Source organism: Pararge aegeria, chromosome 20 (assembly GCF_905163445.1).
Source record: "Pararge aegeria chromosome 20, ilParAegt1.1, whole genome shotgun sequence".
Taxonomy (NCBI): Eukaryota; Metazoa; Arthropoda; class Insecta; order Lepidoptera; family Nymphalidae; genus Pararge; species Pararge aegeria.
The window spans coordinates 2955719-2967757 of NC_053199.1; the positions used below are offsets into that span (position 1 = coordinate 2955719).

Consider the following 12039-nt stretch of genomic DNA (forward strand, 5'->3'; position numbering starts at 1 on the left):
AGTGTTGTGGATTGAGTGGTAATACATTATATACGAAATGAGTGTAAAAACATCCTGTTTCCAAACAGCAATATAAAGTCTTGTAATGCTATCCTATTTTAGAATTGGGCAGTTTTAATTCGTAACAAAGTAGCTTATTTACTAAAACACTCAGTTTTAAACTGTTTCTTTAAATGCAGTCTTGTCTCACCACGAGATATAGAAATGAGGCGAGAAGCACCGAATTAATCGGCCTCAAAATTAGGTCCGCTTCCTTACTGCATTCGGTTGTTCTGCCATGATGGTGGGCCATATCTATTGTTGGTATTGGCATTGCTCTCTGATTCGGATACATTCCGTTGATTTTTCTGAAACAAACGTATCGTGGGACTTCCCGTCTACCTCAATCAAGTAGCGCAACAAATTCATCACCATCATCATATTACCGTGCAAACTTAAATTCAAATTCAAAACTCATTTATTGCAAGTAGGCCTAATTTATAAGCACTTTTGAAACGTCAAGTCAGTCTGTTTGTAGTGACTCTACCACTGGTTCGGAAGGCAGATTCCACTGAGAAGAGCCGGCAAGAAACTCAGCAGATTGCTCTTTTCCAACATGATTTTATAGTTTAACAATCTTTAGAATTTTACTGTTTTGTGAGAGATGAGAGCGGAGTGGCCTGCTTCCAAGCAGCCTTGTCGTAAAGGAATTCATCAATCGTGTAGTAACAGCGATTTGTTAAATGTGCCCGTAGTGGGTCGGTAATGGGTCTTCTTCCGCAATGAGGAGGAACAGTCTAAAATGATAACACATAAAAAATACCAAAAATCTCTCGGCCTGCAGGGCTAGCACGGGCGGGAGATAAAAATTATATCCCCCGATTATATTCTATGACAATGGATATAATTAACGTGTCCACCTGTTCAAGTATATTTCAGTTTGTTTTTTAATTATTATTATATTATGTATTTCATTTGTGTAATCTAGTTCAAGTATTAGTATGTAGTTATTAGTACATTTTTTTTTTATTATGCACAACCTGCAGTCTGTTATCCTTTAGTTTTCCTTCTAAGGTTTCCTTGTAAGGTAAGGTTGCCTTGCAGAGATCGCTACTAAGCGATAAGGCCTTTTGTATTCTGCTTCTGTCTGTGTTTTTTTTTATTCTTCTGTATTTTGACGGTCGATTAGCGCAGTGGGCAGCTACCCTGCTTTCTGAGTCGAAGGCCGTGGGTAAGAGTCCCACAACCGGAAAATGTTTGTGTGGCGAACACGAATGTTTTTCAGTGTCTGGGTGTTTATCTGTATTTTATAAGTATTTATGTATATGATTCATAAAATTATTCATCAGTCATCTTAGTACCCATAACACAAGCTACGCTTACTTTGGAACTAGATGGCGATGTGTGTATTGTCGTAGTACATATCTTGATCGAATATCTATCTATCTTTCCACGAATAAAAATTCGATGTTACTCTTCGTCCTTTCAACTCAACATTATGCCAAAAATCAAGTTGATTGGGTGCTTAAATAGGACGTAAAGTATGGACAAACAAACACACTTTCGTATTTATAATCTCAGTATAGATTTTAAATAGATAGTTCACTTGTTACTACTCTGTAATGTTACATCTGCAACCATAAGTCTATCGTGCGGCCACTGACCTGACTACGCGACGTTGTCGAATCACATGTATTTGGTTACACAGTGTAATGTCACTTTACAGAGACAACATGTTTTTTTTTTTTATGAAATAAATTAATATTGAATTTCGAAAAGTCGTAGATCAAAAGTTGCTGTTTTAATGATAAGAACTACATGACCGAGAGCTTTCTACTATTTTTTTTTAAACCCTGTAAACAAATCACTAAGTACTTACTCTGCGACGACACCGTCGCTGTTTGGGCCTTTCTCATCCGTTCGCCTGGCGGTAAGCCACTGTGCAGTGATGTAAAGAAAATTAAGTCAAAAGTCAAAGTCAAAGTCAAATATTTCTCTATTCAAATAGGCACGTAGATGGCACTTTTGATGTGTTGATTACATACAAAATGTGTACGTAGCAGTGAGTAGTGATAGCGATAACTACATTCGTAAACTTAAAACTAAATCTACGAGGGTTCCAAACGCGCACTGGTCTAAGAAGTCAGAAAGAAAATTAAGCCGGGTGAAAATAATACAGAATATATATTCGGTGATGGTGATAACACAGTAAACCATTTTCGAACGAAGGAGAAAGCGAGTGTTTACCATTATCCTGTAAAGCTTATAGGATAATGGTTTATGGCGCATTCGGTACAACCACGAACTGTACGAACTTTTTAAAGAAACGAATGTCGTCAAAACCATTTAAACTGTTAAAAATCTAATGGGTGAGACATGTGCAAGGCATGGAAGGCACGAGAGCCCCAAAGAGGTTGATGGAGGGCAAAGTGGAGGGGCGTAGAAGCCGAGGACGTCGGGGAGTCGATGGAGTGATGAAGTTGAGAGAATTTTACTGGTCATAGCCTAGACCCACCCAGGGCCTACCGCGCACTTGCAAATTATTGAACAATCTCCCATCTTATGTGTTTCCTCAAAAACACAATCTAGGGTTATTAAACAGGTGGTTAAATAAATTCCTTAAAAGCCGGGCGGCGGAGTTGGTGAGGCTTCGGATTCCCTTTCGGGAACACTTTTTGGTGAAAGTACTGATACTGCATTACGATCGACACTCATGTACAGTGGCGTGCAAAGGGAAAAGGGTTAAAGGGTACCTTACCGTTGCGGTGAAGGGCTAACTTGTAGTGGAAAAAAAAGGCTTTTATCGAAACAATTTTGACAGCCGGCTGGCGCAGAGGACAGCGACCCTGCTTTCTTAGTCCAAGGCAATGGGTTCGATTCTCACAACTGGAAAATGTTTGTGTGATGAACATGGATGTTTTTTTGTCTGGGTGTTTATCTGTATATTGTAAGTGTTTATGTGTATTATATTCATAAAAATATTCATCAGCTATCTTAGTACCCATAACACAAGCTACGCTTAATTGGGGGCTAGATGGCGATTTGTGTGTTGTTTTATTTATTTATTTAATTTAAAAAGGATACGTAAACATCGCTCAACATCGACGGTGCTGCTGAATCGTACGTTGGCACATCCTGGGGTCGTCAGCTCGAGGAATACAACGATGCCGAACTCTCCCAATATTTTTCCAAGACTCACCAAGGTCGTACTGGGTGGTAACTGTAAAAGGAATGGTAGGAATTCTTGAAAAAGACTCTTAGGTGGGTCACAGGGAGAATCTGAATAGACTTGACCGGTTTGTATTGGAGAACGTTGCAAACTAAAACGCGACCTAAAATATCACTTGTCCTAATCCGAAGAGTCTAGAAAACTGACTAGACCTAAAAAGCGACCTAAAATGTCAAGCGTCCAAATCTGAAGGATTTTCCCCGAGAATCTAACTAGAACTGAAACGCGACCTAAAATGTCACTTTTCCAAATCCGAGGAGTCTCCTACAAAAAACAAACTACAACTATAACGCGACCTAAAATGTCACGCATCCAAATCCGAAGGGTTTCCTCCGAAAATCTAACTAGAACTAAAACGCGACCTAAAATGTCGCACGTCCAAATCAGAGACTTTTTTCCGAGCATCTAACTACAACTAAAACGCGACCCAAAATGCAACTTTTTCTAATTACAAACTTATGCAGTTTTTGCTAAACCTAGGAATCGCCTTCGAATGCCTAGTGATTTAGGTGATTCCAAAAGAAAACAAGCTACGAAACGTTAAAACACCGATTCGTCGGATCGTAAAGGGGACTCTTCAACTGACAAGTGAAAAAAATATATAAATTCGGTTTTTTATAACCTAACATCCAAACGAAAAATGATAAATATGATAACACAAACACAAAATACCACACCTTGTGCCAAGAACCATAGACAAGTTGGGTTATATGAGTTGCCTAGTGAAAATCGATTGGTGAAATTCATTCATTTCATTTCCTAGACACTTCTTTGATTAGGCGTTAATAATTTATATTATGATTATTTTATTGAATGAAACTCACATTAGTTATTTGTAGTATCGTAGGATCGGGCCCTGCGAATATTCCCACATTAGGTCCGAGCTGAAATATCGGCCTGCCTGGTTCATTTGGTGTTAAGGGGCCACGAGGGGCCACACCGGGCCCCGGCCGTGGCCCCATTATCGCACGGGGTGCTGGAAAACGATTGCGGCCGACCATCGGCCCCCTGGGGGATGATCCAGCCATTGGACCTGGTATCATCCCCCTCAGTCTGGGTGGATGCATCATCCCGCTCACATTGGGATCGTTACCGGAATTAAGACCCGTGGCCATCATTCTCGGGTTCACCATCGGGAAGGTTATTTGCCCCCCCATAGTTCTCAGTACCGGCCCCCTAGGGGTTTGAATCGGACCCCTCAAGGGACCTGTCATCGGTTGCATCTTATTTGGGAACGGTGCCATAGATCTATGGGTCACATTGTTTATAGATTGACAGACCGGTGGCCTTGATACTGAGACGCTAGCGGGTTTTTGACCTACAGGTCCGAAATTCCTCCCTTCGAATTTTTGATTGGCCTTCTCTATTGGAGATTCGTTGTTCACATCGTCGGTTTCATTTTGATTGCTCTTGCTTTCTATGTTTTTAGCGCAAATGCTCTGAACGGTTTGTATGGGTCTACCAGTTTTTTCCAATAAATCCATTTTAAAAATGCACGAGTCCAATTCCGATGGTTTCCCTTTGAGGATTAGTTTGTACTGCTCGCCGACGTCGGGTAATGATTTGCCGTATTTGCCCAACCCCGGACCGACGTCTACTAAACCCTTGGGCAGTAGTCCTTTCGGTTCGTTCAAGTCGCACATTGTCACTTGGAGTTTATTGCCGTAATACTGCTGTCCGTTAAGCATTGACACTGCCTGAAAATAATTTAAAAATATAATATTGGATAGAAGCAGGCGTTACTTTGCGGAATTTCATGATGTATTTATATAAGATTCGTTTAGTGTGGAGTATAAAGATTAAATAAATTATAAATTACACCATACAGATACCAATATATAGATACACATACTCCTGCTTTTGAGTATATAGATTGAAGAAATTATAAATTACACCATAAAGATACCAATATATAAATAAACATACTCCTGCTTTTGAGTATAAAGATTAAAGAAATTATAAATTACACCATACAGATACCAATATATAAATAGACATACTTCTGCTTTTGAGTACAAAGATTGAAGAAATTATTAATTACACCATAAAGATACCAATATATAAATACACATACTCCTGCTTTTGAGTATAATGACTGAAGAAATTATAAATTACACCATACAGATACCAATATATAAATACACATACTCCTGCTTTTGAGTACAAAGATTGAAGAAATTATAAACTACACCATAAAGATACCAATATATAAATACACATACTCTTGCTTTTCGCGGATAGCAGAAGAGAACAGAACGAAACGGAACGAAACGGAACGGTAAGGAAAGGAACGGAACGGAACGGAACGGAACAGAACGGAACGGAATAGAACTATGATCTGTACTCTATGATCAGTAAGTTATAATTAGGTTTAAATGAAGATACTAGACTATGAATGTAATAACGCATTGTCAAGCGTGTGGTGTGAAAATCATATTTACCTGCACCGCTTCTAGCGCGTGGCTATACCTCACTTTGGCGAGTTTGGTGTTGCTGCAAAGCGAGCATACCGAGACCCTCCCCGCTAGTTCCAACACCTCCTTGAGCTCACTCTTATCGCACCGAAACTGTTAGATTAAATAAAAAAAAAGATAAACGTCAACGTAGCAGACATAAAAAGTCTGCATGCCAAGTATCGACCTATTACCGGCCTACCAGAGGGTCTCCTACCACAGTGAAAGGGGGTTTAGGCCGTAGTCCACCACGCTGGCGCAGTGCGTAATGGTGGACTCCACACATCTTTGAGAACATTATGGAGAACTCACAGGCATGCAGGTTTCCTCACACTGTTTCCCCTCACCGTTTAATCAAGTGATATTTCAATTGCTTGAAACGCAAATAACTTAAAAAAGTTACAGACGCGAGCTGGGATTCGAGCCCCCGAAAGTGAAGTCGAAGTCCTACCCACTGAGCTATCACCGCTTCATAAAAAGTATTCACACTATACCAGCGGTTACCTCCCAGGCGCATTGGTGAGCGCTGTAAATTTAAGTAGGAGGGTCGGGTTCGATTCCTGGCAGGGACAATTTGGGAATAAATGATTTCTAAATTCTTTGGTCTGGTGGGAGGCTTTGGCCGTGGCTAGAGGTATGACTTCCATAATCACCAACAGGTAAGCCCGCTACCATCTTAGACTTCATCGTCACTTATTACCAGGTTAGATTGCACTCAGGGCAAACTTGGAATAAAATATATTCAGGGTCGCTGCCCACTGCGCCAATCGGCAGTCATATCCTCAGAGAGTTGATAAAGCTGTGGGAGAACATTTTTTTCCTTTTCCTGGGAGAAAAATGTCTCCCGTCCGTGCAGTTGCAGGATCGATGGCATTTAATGGCTAACCTTCTGGAATTAAAAAGAATACTTACGTTAGTAACGATAACCCAGTTACTTATGGGCGGTTTGATACCCAATGACTCAAGGTAACTCTCACGTATGTAGTAACTATTTGATTCTGGGCTCACATCTTGGCTAGCCTTCGAAGGGCCCGCAAAGTCTTTGTCTTGTTTCACCTTGCTGGAAGAAAAATTAAAATAATTTATAGACATTTTTGAAACTTAAATTTTATATTATAACTTTATGATTCATGAGGTACTTTTTGACGTACCTATGCACGATGCATGTAAATAAGTATAATACAATAAAAAAAACAGTATAAAAAATCCATACATACGTTTCTTCTACATTTTCATTATTTCCAGATTCTGAATCAATCTCTGATCCTTCTTTTAAATTGTCTATAAAAAAGAAATAACACACTTTCAGTTTTTGTACGTATAAAAAATATATGGTAGTGGTGCACTGTATATAATGCACAGTATATACATAACAAATATCATCATATTCTTTGCATGATGCTTAGATTTTGCACTCTATGGCAATTCACCATAACCTATTTTTTAAAATATGTAACAGCTTTAAAACATGTAATTTGCAAATAAAGATATATTATATTCTATTCTACACATGTGGGAAGTCAACCAAACAAATCTGGTTAGTAATGAATTTTCCATTTTTTTTTAAACTTTATTACTAATGTTTCAACTAATTTATTTAACAATTATTACTGAAATAATTACATATTTGTGTAACATTCAAAAATGGTACTACTGTACTAAATGAAATGTAACATTTGATTTGATTTGATTACTGAGTTCAAAACAAAATAAACTGTTAAACTTCATAAAATCAGTTTATTTAGATTTGAATAATTTAGCCTTCATATTGAGGATTGAAATAGGTCATTCTAACAGGTTTTATTTCAATCTTACAACAGAATTTTATAGATATCCGTATATGATTGAGCTAAATTTTGCTGGAAATTATGAAATGCTGCCCTCGTAAGTGACATAATATATCCAATATTATTTCGCCTAATTATATCTATGCACCCCAATGACATTAATTTTATATGTTTATGGGTTTGCTGAAAAGAATATGAAAAGTTTATTTTTCATATTTTATGTTAATGAATTTTAATTCTCACTAACATAACATGGACACGGCTAGTATTTCTATTGTTTAAAATAAGAGTTCTTGTATAAAGCAACTACAGCAGCAATTAACTACATAATCTTACCTTTTAAATGAATACTCAGTTTTCCTTCAACATTCTTTGCGTTCAGCATAGCCAATGCTTTTTGGTGTGAATCATTCTTTGGGTCCAAGCTGAGATAAACTTTAAATTCCTCATCCATACTGTCAGTAATATATGCTATTTCAATTCCACACTAAAATAATATCATGAAAACCATTTAAAAAAATTATTAGAAACTAGCTGTTGATTGGGCTTTAGTGCCTGTTTGTGTCTGTTTCTTTAGTTTTCCACAGAAACCATTACGATAGGTGTGATGACTTATTTTGAAAAACTACCATATGATGTTCGGAAGTAAGTATTTTACCAAAAAAAAATCTTATTTTTGCAGAAATTAGAGACTTTGTTTATAAAAATTACAAAGTATATTTTAAAAAAATGATTTCCCGAAAAACACTGAACGAGTTGCACTTCCATCCTTCTAAAGATTTTGGATTTTGGTATATAATTTGGTGATAACCAAAATCTTAGCAATATAGTTTGTGATCACAAAATATTTGATTTACACTTGAATTTCAAGAGGTACAAAATAATGTCTATATTGATGTGACATAATAATTTTGAATTCAGCATTTTTACCTGTCATAGCAGATCGCTACATTTTACAGTTTCAGTTATTGAAATGTTTTTCCATTTCACTTAATAATATATAATTAAAAATATTTTTTTCTATAATACATAAATATTATAGAATAAAAATATATTTTGAGATAAATACAATATTTTCAATTCTTTGTTACTGACATCATGCCTATACCCTGGATTAAAAGTATCTTGCAGGCATCTTTATGCATAATTTCACCAAGATTGGTCTTCTGAGAAACTATTACTTCTGAGAAACGTTACTAACGGTAACAAAGGCTATTTCTCAAATCCCCAAGGAATTCTATCCTTGTATTTCTAGAATAAAAAGTATCCTATTTGCATAAGTATCCATCTGCAGGATCAAATGATATATGGGACACAAGCGGCACAAGCCCATGTAGTTTAAAACTCCCTACAAAATTCTAGAAGTTGATATCAATAGGATGATGATGAAAGAAAGACATCTGCAAACCCATTGATCAAACTATACATATAGGGCAAAAATTTATTGGAATGCATATTGTGGGATTATTGCATATAAAACTAAATATTAGCGGTGTGCATAGTGGGTATGAACAGGGTATGCAGATGAAATAAAATGAAGAAAATCTCTAGTACGAGTTATATAAAACAAGAATAGGCATTGGAAGAGTTATATAAAGCCTATTTAAAATAAACTTAAGTATTTATAACTTGTACTGGAGATTTTCTTCATTTTATTTCATCTGCATACCTTGTGCATACCCACTATGCACGCCACTGCTAAATATCTACTATGAAACTAGTGAATAAACTAGCTTTAACAGGATAGAATACTAGTATTAGTAGAGTGGTAAAAATCATACTACAAACACCCATTGAGGGGAAAAATGCCTCAATTGTGCATGGGTTATAAGTTCTAGAGGTGATGGACTTATTATTAGGTTCTTAATTTCATTATAATTCAACTACAAACTTAACAACAGATTATCCTGGTTAAAATCCCTATGCACGCCACTGGTGGGCAGAGACCCTGCTTTCTGAGTCGAAAGCTGTTGGTTTCGTTTTCGACAACTGGAAAATATTGGTGTTTTTCAGTATCTACGTGTTTATCTGTATATTATAAGTATTTACGTATATTATTCATAACTACTCATCAGTTATATTAAAACCCATAACACAAGCTACTCTTACTTAGGGGCTAGATGGCAATGTGTAGATGGTATTGTTGTAATTTATACTCATTTATTTATTAAATGTTGTTAATATAGTAGAGGGTCTCTTAAACCGATGCAAGATTTTACAAATGCAGGGGGGTTAAAATTTACTACCATGTCTCCTTTGAGAAGAGGCAGTAGGATATTTTTAGGCTAATAAGTTGCATTGTTGCATTCTTTGTGCATGGGTATATGCTTTTTTTATAACATGATACTGATGGTAATATTAGATCTACCTTTACCTAAGTTTAAACAATATATTAAAACACATTTAATTAATCGTGGTTACTACACAATTGATGAATTCCTAAATTCCTAAGGCTGCTTGGAAGCAGGCCACTCCGCTCTCATCTCCCACAAAACGGAAAAATTCTAAAAAACTTTAAAATGATGTTGGAAAAGAGCAATCTGCTGAGTTTCTTGCCGGCTCTTCTCAGTGGAATCTGCCTTCCGAACCGGTGGTAGAGTCACTACAAACAGACTTGACATTTCATAAGTACTTATTAATTAGGCCTGCTTGAAATAAATGAATTTTGAATTGTGGTATGGAATATGAAAATACAGTTGTCACCACCCCTAATCTTCCCATGAATGTTGTGCGAGTTGACTGAGGGAATAATGAGCTCAACAGGCAGGAGCATCTGCTGTGCTACAACTACCATCTACTGCAATAACCAACTTTGCCAAATGTGATGATTTTGGACAATCCCTGTGGTTAGGAGAGCCATTTAGTCCCGCAATGGACTGTTATAAGCTATTGACTGATGATATACGTAGCGCATATAAAATTTTCCCTGAGGCTGGGCTGCACAATAGTACCTTGTGTACTCTGGACACACCACCAACTACACTGTCAACTAAATATTATTATAACTAGGACAAGGAAACTGTAACTAAGGCATTGGAAAACTAACATCATTTTTTACAAACTTTACGACTTCCTGCAAAGTCCATTCTCCTGGTGAGTTTGTTATGGACAACGAGTACGCCTCCCTTACGTCTGTACTTTGCGAATTATTTGATATGGTCTTCTTTTCAGTGTCAGTATCCATACTTTTTTTCCGATTTTCTTTAGAATTTTGCATGTCTTTCTCCATATTCATACCGGAACCTTCGGGCACTTTTGTCCTCTGATTTTTTAAATGACACGATTGATTTATTCAAATTTTAAATGAATGGTGTCCTTCGCACATCTGTAGAATCCAAAACCGGCATGGAAAGACTATCATTACTTCTTTCATTTGAGTCCATGCTATAGACACGAAATAATCAATACCTACGAATTATCTGAAATGGTATACATCAAAACATTTATTTCAGTTCGCAATATTGAACGCAATAATTTGATATTTAGAATCCAAAACCGGCATGGAAAGACTATCATTACTTCTTTAATTTAAGCCCATGCTATAGTCACGAAATAATCACTAATCAATACAAATTACCTGAAATGGTGTGCGACAAAACATATATTTTAGTTCGCAATATTGAACGCAAAAAAAATTATTTGTAATATTAACACTAATGTTTAGGTTCACGTTACAACCAAAATATTATTACGGACCACTACTAAAAGCCCTACTTATTAATGAGTTATAATTGTACGTATTTTTGTAATTCTGCCTTTTGTTTTCTAAAAGAAAAATATTTATCGGCAAAATTCCAAACAATACCCACAGCCACAAAATATAATTTGTCCCCGCAAAATGTCACTTGTCAAAGTCACTTTTTCTATTAATTGATTTGGGGCTCCGGGATGAGGGATCTTCCCTTATGAACTGCAGGCCGATTGTGTACGGCTACTGTGTCTTAGTTGATACCAAATTTAGCTATTATAGCCACTGTGGAAAGTTACTGTAGTTTGATAAATCTGCCAATAGAGTTGAAATGAACTTAGTTAGAAACTTAGGTTTCAGAATGGAAAAATTTAAAAACCACTTAGTATATGTATTTTGTGACTTGTTTGGCTCGATCAAATAATGCGTTTTGTATGAAGACGAGTGAGTTTCCCAACTCACTTGTTCGAAAAGTAAGGAAATCGGCCGAAGTGACCGTGTGCAGCGACCGTGGGCACCGACCCTGCTTTCTGAGTCTAAGGTCGTCGGTTCGATCCACACAACTGGAAAATGTTTGTGTGATGAACATGAATATTCATAAAAAAAAATCATCAGCTATCTTAGTACCCATAGCACAAGCTACGCTTACTTTGGGGCTAGATGGCGATTTATTGTCGTAGTATATTAAAAATCGGGCAGTAGCTGAATATTTACTATCTCGGTGATATAAAATGAAGTTGTGAACTCTGAAACGTTGCCATCAAATTAAAGCCCTTATACTCTATGTTATTCATCTGCATCACACTGAACTCTATTATACCTCTATAGTATGGAGGGTAGTATGGAGGTACCTCTACCCTCCATACTCTATAGGTATAATATACCTTAAAATATTAATCTATT

The 12039-nt window shown here is 36.8% G+C and overlaps 1 protein-coding gene across 4 annotated transcripts; it reads right to left on the reverse strand.

Annotated features, from left to right (window-relative positions):
• Positions 1 to 1858: 1858 nt before the first annotated feature.
• Positions 1859 to 11239, reverse strand: LOC120632825. 4 transcript variants are annotated; one of them, XM_039902850.1, is made up of 9 exons: positions 11145 to 11239; positions 10495 to 10867; positions 7785 to 7935; positions 6879 to 6942; positions 6574 to 6721; positions 5650 to 5775; positions 4033 to 4905; positions 3064 to 3199; positions 1859 to 1917 (listed from the first exon to the last, which is right to left on the reverse strand). In XM_039902850.1, the coding sequence occupies exons 2-9, from the start codon at positions 10681 to 10683 to the stop codon at positions 1892 to 1894; spliced, it is 1713 nt and encodes a 570-aa protein (XP_039758784.1). In that variant the 5' UTR covers positions 10684 to 10867; positions 11145 to 11239; the 3' UTR covers positions 1859 to 1891. The 4 variants fall into 4 exon arrangements, with proteins under 4 accessions (XP_039758784.1, XP_039758782.1, XP_039758783.1 ...); XM_039902848.1 differs by having other exon boundaries at positions 10968 to 11239; XM_039902849.1 differs by lacking the exon at positions 11145 to 11239 and adding an exon at positions 11026 to 11047.
• Positions 11240 to 12039: the final 800 nt, after the last annotated feature.